Source organism: Syzygium oleosum, unplaced genomic scaffold (assembly GCF_021117445.2).
Source record: "Syzygium oleosum isolate NSW1041296 unplaced genomic scaffold, Sole_v2.1 Sole_v2.27, whole genome shotgun sequence".
NCBI classification, from domain to species: domain Eukaryota; kingdom Viridiplantae; phylum Streptophyta; class Magnoliopsida; order Myrtales; family Myrtaceae; genus Syzygium; species Syzygium oleosum.
In genome coordinates, this window is record NW_026607511.1 from 311,301 (window position 1) to 336,818 (window position 25,518).

Genomic DNA, 25,518 nt, shown 5'->3' on the forward strand with positions numbered 1-25,518 from the left:
AGTCTTAGGATTTGGCATTTCTCTTTCTTGTTTTTGTCGTAAAATTGAAAACAAGCAAGTGATTGAGATATTAAGTGCACTATACCTACTATGACTTTACTAGAATTTCTTACTAAACGAAATGATGCGCTACGTGGCACGCTTTATGTCATCAAGTAGGAGTGGAATCGGCATTAGAACAAAGTTTGTGAAAAAGGGAAAAGAGATAAATGGGGCAACATCAATTAAAGGAAATTTAGTTTTCCATTCCATCATCATTTCTTCTCAAAATTACACATAAGTCCTCTCAAGCATTAATGCAATCTGCCATTGAAGTTGGTCTAACAATCGTTCACGCTATTCATATAGTTTATTAACTTGTTATACCGAAATGTATTGTAATTATACTTTTCTCGTCTACTTATATAATATTTATTAATCTCGATTTCATTGGAGTTATCATTCACGCTGAACTAAAACCCCCGACTAGAGAGAATTGTCACGCAAACCCTTTGAATCATTCGGTAGTTGTATGTAGATCGTCTTCGAACGAAAACCTGCCTGATCATCCTTATAAAGTTCAGATATGTTGAATCCCTTGATGGCCCCAACACTTCTTGTGCTTTGCATTTCCAGAGATGGGAAGCGCTTCAAGGATTGTCCAGCATTCTTCGGTAAGGAATGCTACACAATAAAGAGAGAAGGACAAACAGTCTCAGGGAAAACAAAGGCTGAGACCACTTCGAGTCCTTGACCAAGTATAAGAGGGCAAGTAATCGATATGTTGACCTTCTCGTTTAGCTTGACCAAATGGTTTTTAGGTGACTAAAGCAACTCTCTCTCGCACAATATAGCACCTAATGCAGGAAAAGAGATGTAATTAATCATGTTTGGCAGTGTTGGCCTTAGGATATTTCATGAGTCCGGGATTAAACCGCATTTCTTTTCTCATTTAATTTAGCACGTTGGTGTCTCCAATGTTTGAATTCAAAGGATCACCTAACGAGCCAATGTTTGAAGCCAAGTCCAAGTTTAACTTGTCAACAAGAACATGTAAAGCCTTTCCAATGTAGGATGTGCTGGTCACAACCGTGATTTTCCGTTGACTTTTTCTGCACCAAACCCACCATGGGGTAGGTAACGAACCTACTACTGATGATGGCTTTGGCTTATGATGCCACGGGAGCAATGTAAACTTGCGGAGGCAACTTAACTCTTTACTTATATCTGTTGCATCCTCCATGAGCTCATCTTTGTGAAGAGCAATTAGCTGCATTTTGATGTACGTTCTCTCTCTCTCTCTCTCTCTCTCTCTCTCTCTCTATCTCTCTCTCTCTCTCTCTCTCTCTCATTAGGTCCAATCTAATCATTAGGTCCAATCTAATATATGCTTTAAATCAAGAACGTAGCATACATAGTCTTGCCGTGATCCACCTGAACAATTCACAGTGTCAAAGCTGTTAGCTTGAAGCGTTTCTCTTGTGTGAGAGCAATGTGTCACTATAATCTAAGTAGCACGGATACGCGACACGCGACACGTCATTTCTCAAAAATAGAGAATTTTGACACGTTGTATATTAAATATATATTTATATATATAATAAATTATTATTTTTAAATTTGATTCAAATAAGTAAATAAATAATAATAAAAAGCCTAGAGTGAACTTACCCTAAAAAATTATACACATAAGTTTTCAAAAAATAATTATATATAAATAAATATATTAGTTAAGAAACTAAAAGTAAATAATTAAATTTGAAAAAAGGAAAGTACAAGATAAAAAATAAAAAAAAAAAGCAGTCAAGCCCACTTTCCTTTTCTTTCCCTAGATTTTCTCGTCTTTTGACTCTATCTCTGTATCTCTCATCTCTGTATCAATCTCTCGCGCCCCTCCCTCTTCTCCGATCAGATCTCCGGCAGTTCTCGCCGCGAAAACTCCGATTCGCTCAGCTCGCTCATCCATGACGCTCGGCTCGGGAGGATCGGGGGTCGTTGGTGAGTTCTCAAAACCCTTCCCGACCTCGTTGTTCGACCTAGATTTCCGGATCCTCCCTCCCCCCCGGGGCAAATTCTCTCCCCCCCATCCTGACCGATTCTCAGATCCCCCACCTCCCCGTTCCCCATTTCTCCGAGAGGATTCGTGGTGGGGTTCGCAGCATCCGAGCCTCGATTTGGCGAGCGAGAGATCTGACGAGAGGGGGGCTTTTCTCCCTTTTGCTCCGGACTCGCATGTCGCCGGCGTGTCCGGCGCGTTGACCGCGTGTCGTATCTCCGACACGCGTTGATTGCGTGTCCGAGCGTGTCGGCGGCGTCGTGTCGGACACGCGACACGTGTCGGACACCGATTCGGAAGCACAAATAACGTGTCCGTGCTACTTAGCCTATAGTTATTGCATGAGTTCATATACGTTGGCATTGACCTCTTTTCTAATGCATTTACCGGACTACTCCGACACAATTGTTATGCCTCTTCATTTGACCTCATTTCTGCTGACTATGGCAGTATGTGGAATTCAATTTTTTGTGTTCTTTTTTGTAATATTTCTCCTTCTGCAGTGAGTACCCATCGATCTATCCACCACCGATCCAAGTCCTGACTACGTCTCAAAACATGCAGTCCTATACCAAGGCAGCCGTAGAGAGGTGATCCTATAAAATGTTTTTTGTAGACTCAGAGTCCTATTGCTTATCCTGATAATAAGTGCCTGCTTTTATGACAGCAGTTGCGAACAAGCATATGCTGATGTCAATTGGGACGAGTTGGGATTCAATCTCATCCCGGCCGATTATATGTACATAATGAAGTGCACCGATGGCGAGAACTTCTCTCAAGGAGCTCTCACTCGCTACACCAAGCTCCAGCTCGATCCTTCTGCCGCAATCCTGAACTATGGACAGGTCAGTGATCAGCAGCATTCGGTTAATCTCTTCCCTGAGATAGAAAGATATCCAGTAAAATTGAAGGCACAAATTCAAGTGCTTTGCTTGAGTTACGTGAACATCCATAGCGTCAAAATTAGTGCCTATGGGAACACAGAAAGTGGGCTTTCAGGGATGCAGGGTTTGTTTATGAATAAATCATGGCGATCATACAGTCTAAGTCCTCACGTATTGTTTCACCTAATGACCATGTTGTGAAGTGACATTTCTGCTGTTTGAACCATCGAATGATGATGTCTTATCCGTAGGGGTTGCTGGAAGGCCTAAAGGCACAACGGACAAAAGATGGTCGGATCCTGCTCTTTCGGCCAGAAGAGAACGGCCTGCGCATGAAGATGGGGGCCGAAAGGCTCTGCATGCCATCACCATCCTTGCAGCAATTCGTTGACTCCGTGAAGCAGACTGTCCTAGCCAACCAGCATTGGGTATCGTCACTATCTTCATGTGCATGATTAGCTCAAGAATAACAAAATCCAAAGCGTTAGACCTCAAGTATTTCTCAATTACATTCGATGCCGATACTTTTGATTTATACTGCATTCTGCAGGTTCCTCCTCCAGGAAAAGGATCGTTGTATGTTAGACCTTTGCTCATCGGAAGTGGACCAGTTTTACGCATGGGGCCAGCGCCAGAATTTACATTTGTTGTATATGCTTCACCTGTCGGTAATCTGCATAAGGTGGGCGACTGACAATCAATTTCTTGTGAACAATGAGAATCTTCAGATCTTTTTTTCTTTCTTTTTCTGGGTTGAAGAAGATTTCGATATTGCATTGATTTATTTGTATCCAGGGTCAGATGTCCATGAAATTGGTCATCCAGGATAAATCCCATAGAGCTACACCTGGAGGAACTGGGGGAATCAAATCCATCACAAACTACTCCCCTGTAAGCTATCGAACAGCAAAATTTCTATTCATCATATAATGTTAATGACTTGTGCTCTGCTTTCTGCTCATGCCAATACATAAGTTCCATACAGAGGTCTACTCTTAATGGCATTTCTATGTGGGTGACTATAAGTTTCTTTAACAGGTTTTCAAGCCCATAAGTGAAGCAAAGTCCACAGGGTTCTCTGATATCCTGTTCCTCGATGCAGCAACAGGAAAATTCATCGAAGAGGCTTCTTCGTGCAATGTATTTACAGTCAAGGTATTTTATTGCGTATATAGCATAAGCAGTAACAAACTTTTGCTTCCCGCTAAAAATGACAACTCCACATTTGCGATTTATCACAGGGTAACGTCATCTCTACGCCGGCATTACAAGATACCATCTTGCCTGGGATCACAAGAAAGAGCATAATTGATATTGCTCTCAGCTTCAAATACCAGGTGTGTGGGACTCATAAACAAAGAAGTCTGATTACTTTGGCTACAAGACAACCTAGGGAAAGAGATTCATTAATCTTTAAAGTGTTTAAACACCAGATAGATCTCTATTACTTTCAAACAATGATTGCCAAAAAATGAGCAGTCTTCTTATGTGTGCATGCTCTATCCCTATCCTCCACGGTTTGCGCAGTCACTTTGAGCTAACCAACTCCTTCTAATCCGAGTACATAAATGGTAAAACTTTTCAAGACCGGAGTCAGTTCGGACTAGACTTGGCAAGTTAGGACTAGAAATTCTTCTCCAGCTAAGAGACTTTCCTCGTTTTAGGATACAGAAATAATTGATACTCCTACATGGAACATTAAGCGCAGGAGGAACACGATGAATCAATAATGATGATTCGGAAGGGGTAAAGCAATTTCTCTTTCGACTCACCACACACTTGCACCGTAGGAAGCTCTCAAAAGAAGTCGTGCTTCAACTCTCTTGATAGTCGTCTAAATTGCAACCTCAAGAATCTGTGCATTAAAAAAGGTTTTTGATCAGGTGGAAGAATGTCTACTCATGGTGGAGGATGTGATGGATGCTGACGAAGTATTCTGTACTGGAACAGCTGTGGGTGTCACTCCTGTTGGTAGTGTAACCTACCAGGGCAAAAGGTAACAAAAATTGGTTTATAGAGGTTTGTCAATCAAAAGAAAACCACATAAACCATTCTCCTTCATCTTAGATTGTTCGTCCAGTACTGACAGTTGCATTACTGCAGGTGTGAGTACAAAACAGGAGAAGACACAGTGACCGAAAGGCTTCGCGCAAAGCTTGCAGCGATTCAAATTGGTACTGCCGAAGATGACTTTGGGTGGACTTCAACTCTTAACCAAGCTTGATAGCTATTCTCTACTGCCTATGAAAATGCAAGCTAGCTGATATGTGTAAGCGATAATGTGATTCTTTTCTGCGGAAAATTCTGAATTAAAGAATCTTAGATCTTCATGATTTTTCACAATAAGAGGGATAAAGACATGCATTTATCCATAGCAATAACCTTGAAAATGATTGTTGTAGAAACATAAGAGATAAAGAAATCCGATTTCTCTCCCTTAACCCATTTTTTCTTAGCGTATTTTATTAGATGGAGGATAGAATACAAATGTTTGTTGTCTTGGGTGGAGAGAGGACCAAATTCCATTTATGTAGGCTATCGATTAGTGCTTTCCATCAAAGCACATTCTATCTTTATAAGAGTCGCATCTTTTCATAAGAACCGTAACTTCCTCATAAGATTTGCACCTTTTCATGAGAATTGCAACTTCTCATAGCCAATATTTCTTTTATAGCATTTAAATAATTATTAAACCATTAATTAATAATATCATGTGGGCCACAATAATTCTTACATTCTCCCACTTGGCCCATATGACATTTCTTTCATGGTTTAATAAATACCCTAATGTGCACCATAACATTATGCTAAAATTTTTCTTAAATTGGCTATCATACAATAATCACAATTAAGTAAACAAAATTAATGCGAGTTAGAGCAGTTGTATGTCATTGATTAACATAGTCCCATCAATGTCCTGCAGCTCTCTACTTAACATAATCCATAAATGAAAAGTATAATAAAGGTTCAACTATAATGTCTCTATTAAAGACAATTCTGTTGAACATTCATCTATTTCTATCATGTATACTAAATAGAAAACATGAAATACCAGAAACACATAAGTGTCAAATAAGTAAGCTTAATGCAACCATAATACAATCATTAATGATATCCAATAATGCCCATCATTTCAACATGTTCATTAAACATTTTGGGCAGCATTCTTTGTTAAGGGATCTGTAATAATGAGATTGGTGCTAATGTACTCAATTGACATGGTGCTAATGTACTCAATTGACACTCTCTGTTTCTAAACTTCTTCTTTAACGAACAAGTATTTAATTTCTATAAGTTTAGCACCCTTAGAATAATTGTCGTTTTCAGAGAAGAAAACTATTGCAGAGTTAGCGGCCTGGCAATACTGTCGACAATCACAAGCCCTAAAATAAAGTTCCGCAGCCATAACCCATGAATGGTGGCCTCAAAGCGTGCCACAAACTCAGCCTCTATAGTAGGTGCAGTGATAACTGACTGCTTAGCACTTCTCCATGAAATTGCCCCTCAAGCCAAAAGGAACAGGTAACCAAACATTAATATTCTTGTATCAACTAAGTCTAAATTTGAACATCCAATCACCTCAAGACGATCAGATATTTTATAAGTGAGCATATGATTCTTTGTTCTTTGCAAGTATTTGACAAATTTCTTTGCAGCTTTCCAGTGATCAAATCCTGAGTTGCTTTAATAGTTACTTAGCATTCTGATAGCAAAAATGATGTCTGGTTGGATGCAAGTTTGAGCATACATTAGGCTCCCAACAACAAATGCATAAGGAATACTTTTCATTTGCTCTGTTCCAATTCACTTTTTAGACATTGCATAAAGCTAAATTTGTCACCTTTATGAATTGGAACTACTCATGCTAAATTTGGCATATTTCCATGCAATGTAAATCTAGGGGAAAATTACTAAAACAGTCCTAAATTTATTGCAATTGTCCCAATTCAGTCTTAAACCTTTTGCATTTGTGCCAATTCAGTCAATCCGGCTAATTTTGGCCGACCAGCGCTGACATGGACGCCGATCGATGCTGGCTCCAACCGACGCTGACGTCGTAATTTTTAATTTTTTTCAATTTTTTTTCTCTCTTTTTTTTTTCCTATCTTCTTCCTTGGTAAGTCGCCCAGAGGCTAAGGCCGATGAGGGCGCTGTCATTGGGTGAGGTCGAGCCTAGGCGAGCTCGACCTCACCTAGCGACGGCAAGGCCGCCCAAATCTAGTGAGACCTCACCGTCGTTGGGCAAGGTCGAGCTCGCCCGGCCATGGCGAGGCTCGACCTTGCCCACCGACGACGAGGGTGAGCCTCGCCATGGCTGAGCAAGCTTGACCTCGCCCAGCAACGGTGAGGCCGCTCAAATTTGGCGAGACCTCGCCGTCGTTGGGCGAGGCTTGCCCTCACCAGTGGTCAGCGAGTTCAACCTCGTCGGCCTTAGCCTCTGGCTGGCTGGCTGGGCGACCGACTTGGGAAGAAGATAGGAAAAAGAGAAACAAAGAAAAAATATTTAAAAATTGTCACGTCAACGTCATCCGAACGGTTGGCATCCACGTCAGCGCCGGCCGGCCAAAATTGGCCGGATGGACTGAATTGGCACAGACACAAAAGGTTTAGGACTGAATTAGCACAATTGCAATAGGTTTAGGATCGTTTTGGCAATTTTCTTGTAAATCTAGTGACCCATACCCAATCCTACCGGTACTCAACACATACCTGACTCGATTTATATTGCTAAAGCACTTCCGTATTTAACCCAATTTATGAAAACTCATACCCAATATGAGGTGAGAGTGTGGAGTAAGCGATCGCGAGATCGAGTGAGGAAGAGAGAAAATGTAAAAAGAGTTATAAAGGTGGGTTGAGTCTAAGTAAGTTGTAAACTTATTTATGACCCATTAACACTCATATCATGTTTAGATCCATTTATGACATATTAATTGAATATAATTAACTCATATAACAATTCAGCCCATCATATATGATTTAAGAAATGGATTTATGATCCATTTTGAAATGTCTAGGCATATGTAATCTAATCAAGTATAACTGATACCATGAACGAAATATAAGAAGCAATACCATGTCTTGGAGAACCAAATCCAAGCCGATTTACGGGAGGGATCAGCGGCTGACCTTTTCTAAGAAAAGCATTGTTGACTTTACTGTGTCAAATTTTGAAAGAGCCCACCACCTGTAAGAAAAAGATGGCACGACGTAGATAATGTCAAGAAATGGTCAAATTGCAAGTTTCAATGCTGTGGTTTTTACCAATGGAAACAATGGAAGAGATGAGAACAAAAGGGTGAATGAATGCAGGGTCTTCCTCCCCTAACTTTTAATTTCACATAAAGCCGAGGAGGCTTCTGTTTGGGTTAAGGACAGCAGGAATCCCATAATCTTCATACAGTGCTCACTTGAATGCCACATCGGAGTAAAATCGATTATTTAAGTGTCATTCTCGACAAATCATCATACATGGATTTTTTTTTATTAATTTTCCATTCCCACGTGGATTTTTTTTTTGGTTATTTTTATTAAATATCCACGTCAGCGCCAGCGATACCACATAGGATGACCAGTGTCCACATCGAATTTTTCGGTGAGGCAAATCATCGATGGCACTTCTAGGCTACGCATGGCAACTTGCCAAATAGTGTTTGATTCTATTCTTTTGTTCCTAGAATCAGTTTGGGAATAGAAATCCGTTTGTTTAATTTTTTGATTCTAGGCACAAATTCGCAAAAATTTGTGCCCAGAATCAGTTTTGGAGCAGAATCAAGTAGCTTCTTGATTCTGGGAACAAAAATGAGAATCAATTTTTTTTTCCTTCTTCTTTTTCTTGGTTTTTAATATAGCTTCTAATGTCCGGCGCGAGGGCCACCCTCGTCGTATATGGCGAGATTAAAATATTATTAATTAAAAAAATTTACCGGCCATGGCTAGTGACCAGGCCATCGCGAAAAAAATAAAAAAAATATTATTAATAAAAAAAAAATTTACCGGCCATGGCAAAAAAAAAATATTGTTAATAAAAAAAATTTTACCAGCCATGGCCAGCGACCAGGCCATGGCGAAAAAAATAAAAAAATTATTTTCAATAAAATTTTTTTTAATTAAAATATTATTAATAAAAAAATTATTTATAAAAAAATATTTTACCGGTCATGGCAAAAAAAAATAGTAAAATATTTTTAAAAAAATTATTAATAAAAAAAATTTATAAGAAAATTTTTTACCGGCCATGGCCAAAAAAAATAAAAAAATTTATTTTTAATAAAAGTATTATTAATTAAAAAAAATTTTACCGGCCATGGCCAAGAAGGAGGAGAAGAAAAAAAGAAAAGAAAGAAATATTAAAATATTTAAAATGTTATTAAAATATTATTAATACAAAGAAATTTTATGCCGTTACCAAACACATTTCTGTTATTTTACTATTTCAGGAATAGAAATTTTGGGCCGTTACCAAACGCCTTCAAATGCTCAGAATCAGTTCCCGGACACAGAATCAAAAAGAATCATTTTTGACCAAAATCTGTTCCTAGGTACAGAATGGTTGCCATGCGCAGCCCTAGTGTACTTATCCCTTTGCTTGGTAATGGTTTGTTGCAACTATTGATGCAAACCATGAACAAATTAAGGAGTTGTGACAAATTCATGAGTGACTATTTAGGCCATAAGTTATAAATAGTGATCGTTTAAGTGCCAAGTTTTTCTGAAAGTGATCACTTAAATGCCAGTCATGGTTGAAAGTGATTATTTAAGTGTCAGTCTTGGTTAAAAAGGTGCTGGTGCTAGTGCATGTTGTTCTTGCACAAGCACAACTGCTAGTGCGTCTTGTTGCACCAGCATCCAAAACTACACGAGCTGTTCTGGTGCATCTTGTGCCTGCACCAGCACATAAAACTGCTGATGCAAACACTGCACTAGCACCAACAAATGCACCAGCACCCACAATTTTCAACAGTAACATAACATGAACCCATCACTTCTAAAGACAACATCAACCTCATCACAACCTTACATTAGGATACAACATAACAACCATTTGCATCACCAGCCAAAACCACAGCACCACTCTCGGCCACCACACCACCGCCACCAGCACCACCACCACCACTAACACCACTCGGCCACTAGCAACACCAAGCCGTTGGTGCAGTCTTATGCTTGCTGGTGCAAGCAGAATGCTTTGCACCAGCATGTGCTAATGCATCTTGTGCTTGCACCAGCACATACAACTGGTGCACTGCACAAGCACCAGCACCAAGCATAACCTACACAACCAAGTCCAACACACTAGCACAAGTAGGAACACCAACATAGCCAAAAGCAAAATATGGAAATGGCAATAATAGACAAAATAAATATCAGTACATTGACATTGAACATAGTCTTTACATTTAGTCAATATGAATAACCAACTAATACATATTAACCTCCCAACAAAAAATAGAAACTACCATATGCACAACCTCCCAATAAAACACAGAAACTACCATTTCTAGCACCTCCTCTCATCAGTCGTCAATATGCACAACCCTCCAGTCCCTTCCCTTTAGATGGACCTCTAGCTTGAATCCTTGCACTCTTTCTAATTGAAATTGGATTTGGAGGTTGTTGTACTGGACTTGGAGGTTTTGGAAATAGACTTGGACGTTGTTGTACTGAAACTACATTAGGCCTTTTCTTCTTAGCCTATGCTCTTGTCTTTGGACATGCCTATGCTTTATCTTTGAACCTGCCTCCTGTGCTCTTGTTATTGGCCCTACCTGTGCTCTTATCTTTGGACTTGCCGCTCGTGTCGTTTGTTTCAGAGCACTCTTCTTACTGGATTGTACTCTAGTTAATCTTGGTCAGGTTCTTCTTTTGGGTGCAGCCCTTGACTCTTGACTTAGGCCACCTTGAGAGATGAGCACCTCTGAATTTCTCCCAGGTTACAAATACATAACCATATTGTCAACAACTATTGTCGTTTAGTAGAAAAGAAAACACATATATTGTTTTGTGAAAACAAAGCAACATCGAATTATTTAAACAAATAAAGGTCCCCCACCACAATTGCAACATCACTATTGATACTGTGATTAAACAAATTGAGGACCCCATGACTGCAAGTTGATAATGTGAAACAAATTGAGGTCCCCACAGCTGCAAGTACCATCGTCCCCACGAAAGAAAGTGATATTGTGATTAAAGAAATTGAGGTCCCCACCCACAATCACAATCCTACTTTTTCCCGAGCTCTAAATTGTCCCTCCGAGCCCTAATTTTGCCATCGGATTCCTAATTTTCGCCTCAGAGCCCAAAATTTTCCAGCAACTGAGCTAGGGAGAGAAAATCACAAACCTGGGTTACAGAGACGCAACGGCAAGCGACGATGGTGATCGAGCGAGTGACAACAATGACGAAGTAAGCGGCAACAATGATCGAGCAACGATGAGCAACAAGGAGCGACAGTGATGCCAACGAGGATGCCAACAACAATCAGTCTGAGATAACAAGATCTTGAAGCCATTCGACGTCGTCCAGGTGAGGGAGAGGGAACAACGTCGTTTTGACGCAATCCGCCACGTAGGAGCGTGGGACGCCATTTTGGATGTCCATGTGGAGAATTTTTTTAAATGGTATTCCACCTTAGCATAAATTTATAATTATAAATGCCACGTAATTAATTGGCCGGAATTTCTCGCTGTTAGCACTTAAATAATCGTTTTTACTCCGACTTAGCACTTAAGTGAGCCAGTGAAAACTTTAGCACTAAAGTGAGCGTACACAACTTTTGGCACTTCTAATGTCCTTTTGCCAATACCGGGTTGTGTGGGACTCATAAACGAAGAAATCTTATTACTTTGGCCACAAGACGAGTTAGGGAAGACATGCACTAATCTTACAAGGGTTTGAACGCCAGACGGATCTCAGTTACTTTCATCGTGAGAAGCACTCAGACTGCACTCACCGGAGCGATGACATAAACTTTGGTCAAACAATGATTGCCCGAAATGAGCAGTCTTCCTATCTGCTCAAGCATTATCACTACCGTCCATGGTTTGCGCATTTACTTTGAGTAAATCAACTCCTTGTTTCCTGAGTACATGAATGGTAAAACTTTTCACCAAGAACGGAGTCAGTTCCGACTAGACTTAGCAAATTAGGACTAGAGATTCTTCTCCAGTTAAGAGACTACTAATTTTAGGATACAGATATAATTTGTACTCCTTCATGGAACATTAAATGCATGAGGGACACGACGAATCAATGATCATTTGAGAAGGGTAAAGGAATTTCTCTTTCGACTCTCCAAACACTCACGCAATAGGAAGCCCTCGAGAAGTCGTGCTTCAACTCTCTTCATAGTCGTCTAGACTGCAACCTCAAGAATCTGTCCATTAAAAACGGTTTTCGATTCGATCAGGTGGAACAATGTCTACTTACGGTGGAGGATGTGATGGATGCAGATGAAGTCTGCTGTACTGTAACAGCTGTGGGTGTCACTCCTCATGGTAGTGTAACCTACCAGGGCGAAGGGTAAATGGAATTGGTTAATTGAGGCTTGCTTATCAATAGAAAACCACACATACCATTCTCTCATTCATCTCAGGTTGTTTCTTGTCTAGTACTGACCATTGCTCTACTGCAGATACAAGTACAAGACAGCAGAAGACACGGTGACCGAAAGGCTTCACGCAAAGCTTGCGGCAATTCAAACTGGTACCGCCGAAGACGACTTTGAGTGGACTTCCACGATTAACCGAGCTTAATATCAATTCTCTAATGCCTACGAAAATGTAGAAATTAGCTTAGCTGGTATGTACTAGAGAAGTGACTCATATTCCGGAGGCACCAAAGACATCTTCTCTACTCTTTCTTTACATTGACATCGGAAAGAGAGAAGAATCATTCCTTTTTCTCTTCTTTCATCGTCTTTACATAGAGATGCAGTACGAGAAGATTTTTTTTTTGGTAAGGCAGTACGAGATGATTTTGATAGTCGTTTCATCCAAGAATGCGTGGCAGAACAAGTTATACTATAAACAAATCTCTCACCCTATCCAATTCTTTCAGCGCGCAAGCCTAGTTAGTTCAAATATGTTGCAAGTTACCGGACTCGAACATATCTCTAATAGATACTACCACAAAACAGATACGCAAGCTGTCTGAGCAAAGTCCAGGCGCACCTAAGAAGTATACATTTGCCTACAAGAAAGATGAATAAACGCACTTTTACAGCATTGACCTCAGCAATGAAAGAAATCTGATAAAAAGCATTATGAAAATTTCATCTTGATTGTCTGATTTGGGTCAAAAGCATAACAAAAATATCGTTCCAAGTGTCAGTGATTCCTGGTAGGCACCAATGCATGCAATCATCGTGTTTCTTCCCACCAAATGTGGATGGGTGAGCATCAGCTCTGAACTCGCTCAGGTGAGTAATATCCAGCACGTGGAAATCTGAACCTTTAAGCGCCTTGTAGAGGTGCCGGTTAACAAGGCGTGCCTCCACATTAGTTCCGTTATTCTCAAGTGCAAAGAACTCTTCGACCTGAAGAAGAATGAAGACAACAAATTATCAATAGCCATGAATAAGTCGCACACAGTAAGTGAAGAAGCAGCTGAAGAGTTGAATCAAGATAGCAAATGCAAGCGATGCTTAAACTAAAGAAGCATTTCAAGAGTATTTAGTATAATCTTTATTGATAAAAAAGAATGAAGCATTTCAAGAGAACTCGAGAACCTAACCTGTTTTGGTAATAAAGGTTTAGAACGTGGGCAAGAACCACCTTGGTCCCAGTCTCCTCCCTCAAAATGTCTAGGTGATTGAGTACGGAAGAATTTGATGGCATCAGACTTTGCTTCATTGGTCGCATGCTTCATCTAATGGACAACCGAATCAGCAGAAAATTCTTTTGGTCAGTCACGAATATTTGTCACGAGTTCTCTATCTATAGAGTAGCTGTATAACTTGTATAACTTAAATGATTTTTGGTCGAGCGCTAATTAGATCTTAAATTTCCAAACAACAATTGGAAAGTGGAAAAGAAATAAATGCATGGCTTGAACCCTGCTGGACTATATGCCGATTTGTAGGTGAGGATTTTATCACCCTTCTACTTATGACTTCTGCTCGCTTTAAATACAACCTGCTATTTGGCATAAAAAATAACTCCCTACAAGCTAGCATCAATACTTCCCTTGCTTTTAAACTGTAGTTTTGGCTTTTAGGTGGATATTAATATACAAAATGTCAAGGTCACCTTTTTGATATGTGAAAGCTCAATTTACATTAATACTATATCCTCAAAATCCGCAGTAAACAATCTCTCTCCTCTTTGGAGAAAATACCATAAGAGCATTTTTGATTAAGCACTCATTCTCAAGAAAATTCCAACTGCCCAAAAGACATTATTGACTAAGAAGCTTATGTTGAAGTGTTCTGTTCAGCTTTCAATGCTATCGGGCATCATTAATTTTCATGCTGATATCCTAGATTTCAAGCAGTAGAGGAACATCAAACACATCATGCGATGTTAATCGCTGAAACCTAGTGGCATATCTAATCTAATCAAGCATAACTGCCATAATGAATAAAAATATAAGAAGGCATACCATGTTTTCTAGAACCAAATCCAAGCCGATATCGGGTTTTACCGGAGGGATCAGCGGCTGACCCTTTCTGAAGAAAAGCATGGGTGACTTTATTGGGTCAAATTTTGAAGGAGCCCACCACCTATAAGCAAAAGATGACACGCCATACATTATGTCAAGAAATGCTCAAATTTGCAAGTTTCAATGCTGTGGCTTTTACCAGGAGAAGCAATTGAAGGGATGGGAGGTAAAGGGTGAACAATGTATAGTCTTGCATCCTAAATTTTAATTTCACATAAAGACCCGGAGGCTTCCTAATCTACCTATTTAAGTCTTTGGAAAGCAGAAACGTACAAAGATTTCTTAGTGTTCTCTTTTAGTTCAAGATGCACCAAAACTTGCAGCTTGTCAGGGCAGATTGATGAGCTGGAGAGCTGCCGAAACTTGGAACACAGCAATATTTGTACATCTAGTCCTCAGTGTATTAATTTGATGACAATCTTCCCCCCCCCCCCCAACAGAAAAAAAGTAGAACTTGTCTTCTCGGTCTTGCTTCTCATCCATCTCCTCACCAATCAATCTACCAAAGAAATTATCTATTAAGGAAAAAGAAACTCCAATCAGCACACATGCTAGACCAGCAACATCATTCACGACTAATATCCATTGCACTGAACAGCCCAATTAAAACAACTATAAAAAAAATAATAGACAATCCCAGTGGTCAGGCAAGGCCTGCAAATTGTGTGGCAGTACGTAGAATTTAATGGGACTGAATCAAAGAAACTGACAGATGTTGGGATGGATGAACACAAAGGATGCAGAGAAACTATGCCAAAGGCTCTTCTCAGAATCATTAATAAAAACAAAAACCCAAGGTTTGACTCCTGATCCAGACTTTTAATTGACTAAATTACAATTGATTTAGCATCCACGAGTCAAATCAGGACAGCAGCTACCATACACAATTCTGCCACCTTGACTATCAACGATGATGAAGCCTTTTTCTAGGTTGGCCATGCAGATAGGGGAAAGACATTTTTACCAGTGCCCAGTATTGAATATTAGAATATCATGAAACCGAGGAGCTGCAGCCCATGTCCCTTCTGGAAGATCTACATCAACTCTATAACCTTCCTTATATCCAAGGGACACCAGTTCCCCATCATCGTCATTAGCTGACCACCTGCATTCAACCCAAAGCAGAGCAGCCAGAGTCAATAAGCGAAACACCAAAGCTTATCCAGTTTAATGGGTAAAGCGAATCAACTTTGGAACATTAAAAATGTTTCAGAAATTAGAAAGTGCAACCAAAAACAAAGTGGAGAGAGACCACATTTATGTAAGATCCGGTCAAACCAAGTAAAATCAAGCGATGTTGGATAATACTTTATAACCTCCTCTCACATGCAAGCCAGATTGACACCGTATGGAGGTACATGGAACGGATAGCACATATGCAAAATAAACTTGGGGCATGAAGGATGCGGAAGCCTGGCTCTGATATCAACTTATGGTTATATGCGCAAATGTTTACTCCAAAAGCTAAGCTATTAGAGTGTGGTGCAAAATACATTTTACATCTTAACACCAAACATCAAATTGACCTATGCTTAAAACAATTCTCTTTAAGATACACTTAAAGAACAAAACGAAGCTCGCATTTACAAAAATGGAAACGGTCTTTTAGAATGAAGTACCCAAGCAAGAACATTGCAGGGAATCTTTTACAGAAAGCAAGCTTGAGCAATTAAGAACTCAACAGATTAAGTACAACTTTCCCAAAGTAGCAGAAAGAATTCCTCTGCTGCTTTACTGCAGCCATATAACTGACCGCTCAAAGACTAAATGCCTTGTAATTAAACTGCAAACAAGTTTTCAAATGCCAGCAACCAAATTCATATTTTAAAATAGATTAACATGCACCTACAAATAAACGCAAAATAGATATGCATTAAAAAAAAATAGTTGAACAAAGAAAATAGATAACATGCACCTAAAAATAAATAAAGAATAGAACCATCTCACAGACAATACTTAAAGAAAGAATGTCACTGAAAGGTGCCATCATCCTCTTACCGACAATCACATCCATAAGTACACCACTTAGCTAAAGAATATAAGCCCACAGCCATGTTTCAGTTTACAGAACTTACCCATTTTCCTCTCAGCTTTTTAAGCTAATGGAAATCTATTTGCCGCTTCAAGCCTTTTAATATGCTCTAAAGCTGCTTAGTTTGTACATCAGTACAACAATCAAATTTTGATGGCTTCGGCTGAAGAGCCAAGCATTTTTAATAAATCACATCAAAAGACCACAGGAAGAGCTTCCAGACATCAGTATCTATGTTCTCCATTACCAGGACACCACAAGCTAATGATCATGCTCTAAGGTTGTTTAGCAGCACATAAGTATATTATAACGTGTTACTGATGGACAAATTATGATGGCTTAAGCTGAAGATGGGCCCAGCATTCTTAGTACACAACATTGTGCGACTAAATCAGTACAGGAAGAGCTTCCAGTAACGTCAGCATGTATGTGCTGCATTACCAAGACACCACCACCTAATCTCCCATCCCACCATTAAGGTAACATTCCCACTCTTCTTTTAGCCATCAATTACTTGCCAAATAATAATGCATCCCACCTTCCCTTGGTTGTTGCAAATAAGAACGCATGAACTCCCTTTGGACAGGTGAAGTTTTACCCCCAAGGGATGATCGCACTATAGGAGAATATTAGAAGTAAAAGATACAGCCAACTCTCACTTCAAATTCAAAGAGAAGGTTCCAGGCAATGGTTCTCTCAGCTAGCATTAGATTGGATCTACAGAGGCACTATCAGCATCAATACTAAAAATTATGCAACATTCATTATTCTTTAAAGTTTTATTTGAAGGTAAAAATGCTGGAAAGCCAAATGACTGAACAATCAGATGGAACATAATTCAGCTTCCGTTTCTCTCAAATTAAACAAGAAAAAGAATGTGGACAAACGATCACAGTCAGAAAGGATAGAAACAACGTGTAAGCAACATAACCATCATCATGTAAAACATAGCTTACCTACCATAACGAGCCAAGAGATTCGTCCTGTGATAAGCAATGGTGAGGTTGTACTGAAGAAATGTGAATCCCCGATCCGCACCGGCAGGCCGCCACTTCTTAACTTCGCCCGACACCTTCTTCAAAGCGCAGAAGAGAGAGACAAACATATTCCTGTTCAAGGAATCGCCAACAAACCCTGCACTGCTGAATATATCAGGTCCAGGGAAAGCTATGATCAACTAAATTCCGATCAACTCGGAATCAAGCGCCAAGCGACAACCGTAAACTTCCTCGGGAATTGAATTTCAGGATTCATGTGAAAACGTCACACAAAATCAATAATTTTACTGCAGAATCATTCAATTATGCGCCCGATTGTCGAGCTCTTGAATCATCCATTGCTACGATCACTTTCCTTCTTCTCCCAACACATTCTCAGCTAGCACGCACACGCGCATAACTTCACAGTAAGACACAGCACACGCACACAGCACCGAGACAGAGACAGAGACAGAGAGATAGTGTACCTATGTTGGTGTTCCTGTTCATCTCCAGAAACCCAACGGGATCGAGAGCGGGCAAATCGCAGGCCTCGGGCTTCCACCGCCACCTGACCAAGTCGCGAGCGCCGGGCTCGCCGCCGGCGACGCAGTTCCATCCCTTGAATATCTCCCTGCAGGAGCCGTCGTACCGGGCCGATCCGAAGCTCGGGTCGTAGATCCAGGACCCGGCGGAGTAGTCGCAGGGCCGACCGGAGCCGGCGCCGGCGCCGGCGCCGGGTGGCGTCCCGGTTCACCTCGAGGGTCTGGTAGGAGCGGGCGGGGGTCGGGGAGGCGCGCCGGAAGAGGGAGAGGGCGAGGAAGACGGAGACGAAGCAGAGGAGGGAGAGGAGAGGGAGGAGGAGGGTGTTGGGCTTCGACCGGAGGTCTCTCCCGGTGGCCATGGGAGGTCGTTCCCAACCCCATCAAGCTCGCACCGAAACTACTTCAAGTACACAACGCGGAAATGGATCGCGCTTTCCCCGGTCGGGCCGGGTCGGGCCGGACCCGGATCGAGTTAGCCCGGTTTGTTTGTCATAGATATATCATTTTGGGGCTTTTCATGTTATTAACCTTTATATCTTTACGCTCTTACCCAGGGCTGTCCAAATTTTATCTTTGGTGCCGTCGGGGCCGAGGCGGTCCCGAGTCGTGGTCGAGTCTAGTTCACGGGCTCGGCGCCTCCAATGCAATTCACCGAGAAGTTTATTACTCCTCGACATCCAAATCCGTCTAATCGTTCGTACAAGGAAGGAGCATTGATGTATAAGTTCAAGATGACCATGCTCGATCGTTCGAAAGATAATTTGGAAATTTCCAAGCTTCTAAGGATCTGTTTGTTTCACGAGAAATGATTTGAAAAACAAAATGATACTATATTGCGTTTCCGAGTCATGTTATCCGAGCATATCTCGACATTTTCATTCCCGGTGTAGTCCGGTATGTAAAGGCGGCCTTGCCGGAAACTGGAAAGGCAGAGATAAGAACAGGGGGCAATCCTTCTTTCTGTAGCAGAATCTGAAAGCTTCAAATGGCGAAAATAGTTAATACGCCATGCACGGAAAGCTTATTGTAACATCACAGAGCCACTTCAAGAGATACACGAGTGTCAAAGTAGCTCATTTTCTCATGAGTCGGGCGATAGACGGTAGTGGCTGCAACCGCTTATTTGCCGGTCGCTGCAAATTTGTCACCCGATGCTTAGAGCAGTAACAACACAGTGCAGAACGCTGTCAATTTCCCCGCATAGACACTGATAATCCACATAGTACATGGTGATGTGCATCGATACCGTCTCCCAAAAACCAAACCGACGTCGCTACAAACAATCAAATTCATTATAAACCTTTACTCAGGCATTCCAAGACTGGAAAACGAAACCAGGCTGTCTACGCATGAAGTTTAGCTACACGAGGGTCACGATAAACACAATCAAAACGAAATCCCAGTAAATCCGACCACAATGGAGGACACACCAGTGACATAACTACTAGCAAGAGTTGCTGCGACATAATCCATCAACATGGAGTCTACCTTTACTTTAGACTGTCCAACCATCAACTTCTCTCCACCTCTATTTCAGCAAGAATCCGACATATTACAGTAAATCTGATAGGACCTCCATACAATATTAACCAAAGAAAAGACCATCATCATCAAAATTCATGAGCTATCATTTTCAATAAATTAGAGACTAAAGGTTTCAAACATCACAAAAGGAAACTACCAAGTAGCAGCTTCTTAAAAACAAACCTATTCTCAGAATTCTGTAAGGGTGGAAGCCAACTTGGTGCATCCTCCCCTGAATACATACTAAGCTAAACAAATGTAAGGAATCACCGCTAAAACTGATTGGGCAATCCAGTTGTCAACACAACCCTTTGGGCAGGAAGGTTGAAGGAGTTTGTTGCCCTGTATGTTACTTCGGAAGCTCGGAGAACAAGACTTGAGTGCGGGAATTTCAAGGCAACGATTTCAGATGGAAAACCTGGCAGGCCGGTTTATATGACCGCTTACTTGAAGCTTGGTCAAACTTCTTCGTGGCAGATTCATTTTCTTCCAGTTTGCTCTGAAAAAAGTACCTTATCCACCAAGATGAGCTCCGCAATTTGGCCTTCAAGAAAAGATCGTTTGCGTACTATAAGTGATGAGAATTAGTAATTCTTTAAAATCCACAGGTATATAAACTGTAAACCTTTGACGGGGGCTAGCACATTCTCTAGTGAGCAAACATTAAACACATAAATCACTGTATCATGATCTTTGAATATTCGGCTAAACTTGTCATCACTATACTTTCATCAACATTTTTTCTCCTTGTAAACTATATTTTGCCATCTCAAATGTGTTACTCAAACGTCTCCGGCATTCATACTCCCTCTGCAAATTTACTCTCTGCCAAAAACATAGTTTCATCAAATGCTTCAGGTTCAGTCATGGAATGGTAAAGATAGCACCAGTGACACAATAGAACTCCATCATCCTTCAAGCCTAATATTATTCAGGTAAGTAGGAAGAGTATGGACAATTTGATATCAGAAAGTGATGACAACTCACTGGACGACCAAATTTTGATAATTCGGCAACTTTAGGTCTCTGCTGACCTGGATAGCCTGCAAAAGGAACAGCAAAAAGAATTAAAATCAGTCACCATGAGAAGTGTAATATCAGATGTTCCAGCGTCCAGAGAAACTTCTACCAGCATTCTACAGAACAAGCAATTAACTCTTTTCCCAGTTAAAAATAGCTGATTAACAAAGAACGATGAAGTACCTACAATGTGCATGAAGGACTTAATGAACAGCAAAACAATAAATCAGTAGAATTAAATCATATAAGTCCATTTATTATGGGATCTTCTCAAAGTAAGAAACAACAAAATAACAAACAAGATAGAAAAGGACAGTACCATATTGCGACCACAAAAAGGAAAAAGGAGAGAAAAGAGGACCAAATCTTTTATTCAGCAATATTTTAGGGGGAATGGGCAGTGTTTTAATTTGGGCAATATTTAATCCAACATTTCAATGTACATATGCCCGCCTATAGTGGAGAGGAAAGAGATCCGGACATGTTAGAGGATAGGAGAATCGCACGCCTCTCTTCCTCCCTGTATTTATAGCATATATATTGCTATTATCAAGAAAAAAAATGTATTGCGCATTGCTCTGCCCAGCACCACCTTCTCATATCATTGTCTCAATCGCAGTCTGTATGTCTCTGGGTTTTCCCTCTGTTGCTCCCTTCATCCTCAGTGGTTTCCCTTCTTCATCCTCTCTCCCTTTTTCCTCTTTCTCCTCTCTTAGTCATGGCCATTTTTAATGCTACCCCTCTCATATCGACCAATTTCACTCCCCTTCCCCATCAGATGTCCATGTGCACTTTACCTCTATGTCTTCATGTCCGTCGACGATAAGAGCTCATCATCGAACTTCACTTCCCATATTTGTCCCCAACAAGCAAGAAATCATAATCAATGACTGGCGTGAAGTGTTGACTATTGTAATTTTAGGAAATGGGGAGCCAGAGTATGCGTGGCAAAGGCAGCTACGCTTAAGCTTAACGGACAGGGTGAGACAGCCCACACAATGGAACTTCATACCAAAAATCCTAATGAGGCCTTGCAGGATGCACTCAAGTACTGAAGAAGAGAAATGGGCAGATTACGATTCTCGGAGAGCATGCCCAGTTTATCCCAGACCTCAGGCGCAAGCTGCCCGACCACTGTGTTTTCAAGGAATTTCTCCCATTCGACAAGGAATGTGACTTCAATATTGCCAGAGAACTCGACCCGGGCACGCCGCCATTCTCCAAAACGTACGAAAATTGGAAGGTGGCCGAGAGCAACAATATCTTGGTGCTCAGCAATGACACGATGGAGGCGGTTTGGTGTGACATTCTGGCATCCAAGCATGGCATCGACAAAATGTGGTGGGGCTCCCAAAAGATGGAAGGATTTTGAGAGGTAAAATCACAAGGGAGACAGATTTTCTGTTCCCAGCCAGCAGTCAACTTCTGCGAACAACACAAAGTGCGGCTTGCGTTTGATCGGCAAATTGGAGGTCGTGAGGGCATTACTGGACTTCCAGTTTGGGTCAAGGGTATCAGTATCAGATTTTTTGTGAGACACAAATTAGTTCAGAGAAGATGTGTCATGAAGGTAACAGCTTGGGATTTATTGTGAGGTTGAAAATTAATTTGGGATAAATGTGTCATGGGATACCGGTTTGAAAATTTTTTATGATTTTAACCCTAAACTAAATCACATACATGTTTGAAGGAAACACAGGACCTGCACTTCCCATCAATTATGACGAAAAGGGACCATAAGATCTCTGGAACTTTACTAATTCTTCCCCTTTTCCTTCCCTTCTCAACATATTATGCACACATGCACTTGTATGAGCGCTCACAATCCACGCAAAATATACACATGTGATAGCACTCATATCTTGTGCATCCTGCCATCCAGTACTTCCACGTACTTATTTCAGGATTTGCAATCTCAAAGAATGGCAAAGCCATTTGGGTGATTTATCTAACATGCTTCTGCATAAATCAGTTTTATCATGACATACAAACACTCTATACTATGACATGTATTATAATAGGACTCTCCTGTTAAGATATCATCTCCGACTGCATTTGACTAGAGCACAAACCTTCTACTGGCAATTTGAAGAAAATGAGATTATATTGGCAACTAGATCCACATTATCTAATATGTATCCAAAGCCTACCATCAAAAAACTACACCTAGACCACATTGAATGAGGTTTTTATCAACTCTATCATCAAAATAACAAATCCATTTTGCAGAAAATAACATGGAAATAAATACATTACCTGTGAAAATGACAACACCATCAGTGGATACCCTCGCCAATTCCGGAATGGTTTTGTTAAGGTATCTAGGAGACAGGTAGTCCAATGCATCCGAAACTATGACAAGAGAAAAAGATTTTGCCCGGTAAGGAAGAGAAAACTTGATATCAGCTACCCGTACAATTGCTCTGCGAACAAGCCTTTTGCAGTTGGCCCCAGCTTCATCTAAATCATATGGTTCAACACCCCAAGCTTTAGTATCTTCTTCCTTTAATAATTGGGACACCACTGAACACGTGTCGGGACCTACATGCAACACTTTGTGCATGCTGTCACCATATGCTTTCTTCAGAACAGGTAATGCTCTCAGCACTTCAAGACTGCACGGTACACCACCTGCAAAAGGATCATGCTTCAACTTGAGATTTATGTCCCCTTATAATCAGTTCTATACATGGCACTAAAATGGAGATTGATGTCCTCAAAAACATTAGTCAGACTACGGTTTCCACCTTAACACAGTTGCATTATTGTAAAACCTCAAGTCATGCAGGATTGCTATACATATACTCCATAGAATATGCAGAGATTTGTTTGACAGGACACAGCAGTTTACAGGTAGGATCGGACGATCAGGAAAAGAAGGATTTAGTAAACAAAAGAAAAAGGACCATAATCCAATCATTGATGTAAAGAATAAAAGCTGGTGAGGCCGGAACATTATTGCCTGAGAACATATAAGGTCAGAGACAAATAATTCATCTATATGTCAGCTTATAATCACAAATCATTATCATTCATGAGCTGACTCGGGCTTACTGATGTGTCACTTCTTGGTATCGCCTAGCGGGTATTTGGTACAACACCAACAGATACTATCAGATGCAAGTCAAAAGAAAAAGTGGAGGTCCATTTTTGCTGAAAAGGACAAGATAACACTGGACACAAACAGTGGCTTGTGAAAAAGAAAAAAAGTATCAACTATTCCATACCAGTAGCATACAGGAATTTATGTAAAGAGAGGAAAGTGAAAAATTGTTGAACTTTACCTTCAATTCTACTTACAGCATCTCCATCACCGGTTGATCCTCCTGTCACACAAATCCAGGAGATTGATTCAGTCCATGAATACAATTAATACTGTTTATTTTACTAAAAACCTGAGCAAAGAATGAAAACCAGAATTTTGCAGTTAACATCCTATTTATTCGCCAGCCACCATTGTTTGCGACACTACTACCCCCAGTCCCTTTTGCTACTAAATCCATTGGGTGGTGCCGGTAAATGAACAACTTCTTAGACATGTTTGAGCTAGCGCAAATAGTATGGAGGAAGCTATTGCTACATTATCTACAACACAAAAAAGAGTGGGAGAAGCTAGATCTAGAAAATACTTTTGAAGGAATTTCTTCAGCAAATGATTTACCAAATAAATAAATCAAGTACACACCTGATCCACTAAAAGAGTAGCCAATCAGAAGGATTGCACCCTGAAAGTGTACAAGCAATCAAAGAGGTCAAAACAAATCACTTGAATTAGTATCAGCATTACTTAATCAATAGAAGCAAAAGAATATAAAGGAAAATGGGAATCCCTTCAAAGAAAGCAGAATATAAGGTTGTTAATATTTACAAGGAACAGCTTACATAAGAATGAGAGGAGACCAGGAAAGTGAACAGAAGAGAGAAATGGCAGGACTGCAACATACCACAACTAAAATTCCTATAGGTAGTAAAGGCGACGACCGTGTCTTGGATTGCATCGCACCTACGAAAGGGATACCTCCACCATCTGCAAAGCGCCTCGTGGCATTTGCAACCCTCCTCGACATGTTGAAATTATATTTTCAACCTGATAAAAAGGAAAAAAAGAACATTAGCACATGCGATTAAGTACAAAATGTCTACTGATAAATTTCATTTGGGATCAATTCCTGCCTCCCACTTTTCTCATTTTCCGTATGCATTCTTGCCTCGCGTGACCTAAGAGAACTCTCGTGAACTAACCCAGGTTTTGTTTTCCACAGAAATCGTCAATCTTGCATATCCTTCACAAAAACAGAGGACAAAACCGGAGTCCCAAAGCGATCTCGCAACCTAAAAATTCTTCTTCTTAAGTTAATCCACTCACGACCAATCTCCACAAAATGACCAAGCTAGAATAATTCGACAAAGCTAAGATTAAACAAACCCCAAAACTCAAACCCCAGAGTCGCCACACAAACTGGGTCCTCCCAAATCCAACACTACTACTGCTCAAAATGCTAAAGAGAATTCATGGACCAACACCGAAAGCAGCAGACACCCTAAACGAAACACCCCACGGAAGCCGCAACACAGCACGAAACGGCATCGCCCATCGGCCTCAACACGAGGCAAAAGAACAGCACTTGATAGCAGTTGATCAGAGCGCACAAAACACCGAATTCACCACTGAAAACCCATTACCTGTTGAGAAATTCAGAGGGGCAGGATCTTAGATCTGACCCAGTAGGAGTGCACTCTTCAGCTTCTTCACAGAGAGAGAGAGGGAGATTCTCTTCTCTTTGTGTCGTGCCCTTGTCCCACTGAGTTTGACTGTTCAGTTGCTTTATAAATAAAA

The 25,518-nt window shown here is 40.7% G+C and overlaps 3 protein-coding genes across 8 annotated transcripts; 1 reads left to right on the forward strand and 2 right to left on the reverse strand.

Moving 5' to 3' along the window:
* The first annotated feature begins 200 nt into the window (after nt 1-200).
* Nucleotides 201-5,267, forward strand: LOC115693674 (branched-chain-amino-acid aminotransferase 2, chloroplastic-like). 5 transcript variants are annotated; one of them, XM_056303478.1, is made up of 10 exons: nt 201-1,261; nt 2,539-2,625; nt 2,703-2,880; nt 3,171-3,347; nt 3,470-3,601; nt 3,721-3,810; nt 3,958-4,074; nt 4,161-4,256; nt 4,803-4,915; nt 5,023-5,267. In XM_056303478.1, exons 2-10 carry the CDS (start codon nt 2,594-2,596, stop codon nt 5,141-5,143), a joined length of 1,056 nt encoding a protein of 351 aa, XP_056159453.1. In that variant the 5' UTR covers nt 201-1,261; nt 2,539-2,593; the 3' UTR covers nt 5,144-5,267. The 5 variants fall into 5 exon arrangements, with proteins under 5 accessions (XP_056159453.1, XP_056159449.1, XP_056159452.1 ...); XM_056303474.1 differs by having other exon boundaries at nt 422-1,261; nt 3,715-3,810; XM_056303477.1 differs by having other exon boundaries at nt 423-1,261; nt 2,706-2,880; nt 3,715-3,810.
* Nucleotides 5,268-13,021: 7,754 nt separating this feature from the next.
* Nucleotides 13,022-18,534, reverse strand: LOC115693663 (protein trichome birefringence-like 13). Its single transcript, XM_056303480.1, is given in 7 exon segments — nt 13,022-13,459; nt 13,657-13,791; nt 14,524-14,644; nt 15,548-15,688; nt 17,572-17,749; nt 18,081-18,342; nt 18,344-18,534. Coding segments are annotated over 7 exon segments (1,254 nt in total). The 5' UTR covers nt 18,497-18,534; the 3' UTR covers nt 13,022-13,195.
* A 1,210-nt stretch (nt 18,535-19,744) lies between these two features.
* On the reverse strand, nt 19,745-25,518 carry LOC115693673 (probable pectin methylesterase CGR2). 2 transcript variants are annotated; one of them, XM_030620712.2, is made up of 7 exons: nt 25,365-25,518; nt 24,626-24,768; nt 24,367-24,406; nt 23,966-24,007; nt 22,938-23,312; nt 20,649-20,704; nt 19,745-20,205 (listed from the first exon to the last, which is right to left on the reverse strand). In XM_030620712.2, exons 2-7 carry the CDS (start codon nt 24,746-24,748, stop codon nt 20,053-20,055), a joined length of 789 nt encoding a protein of 262 aa, XP_030476572.1. In that variant the 5' UTR covers nt 24,749-24,768; nt 25,365-25,518; the 3' UTR covers nt 19,745-20,052. The 2 variants fall into 2 exon arrangements, with proteins under 2 accessions (XP_030476572.1, XP_056159323.1); XM_056303348.1 differs by lacking the exon at nt 25,365-25,518 and adding an exon at nt 25,108-25,307.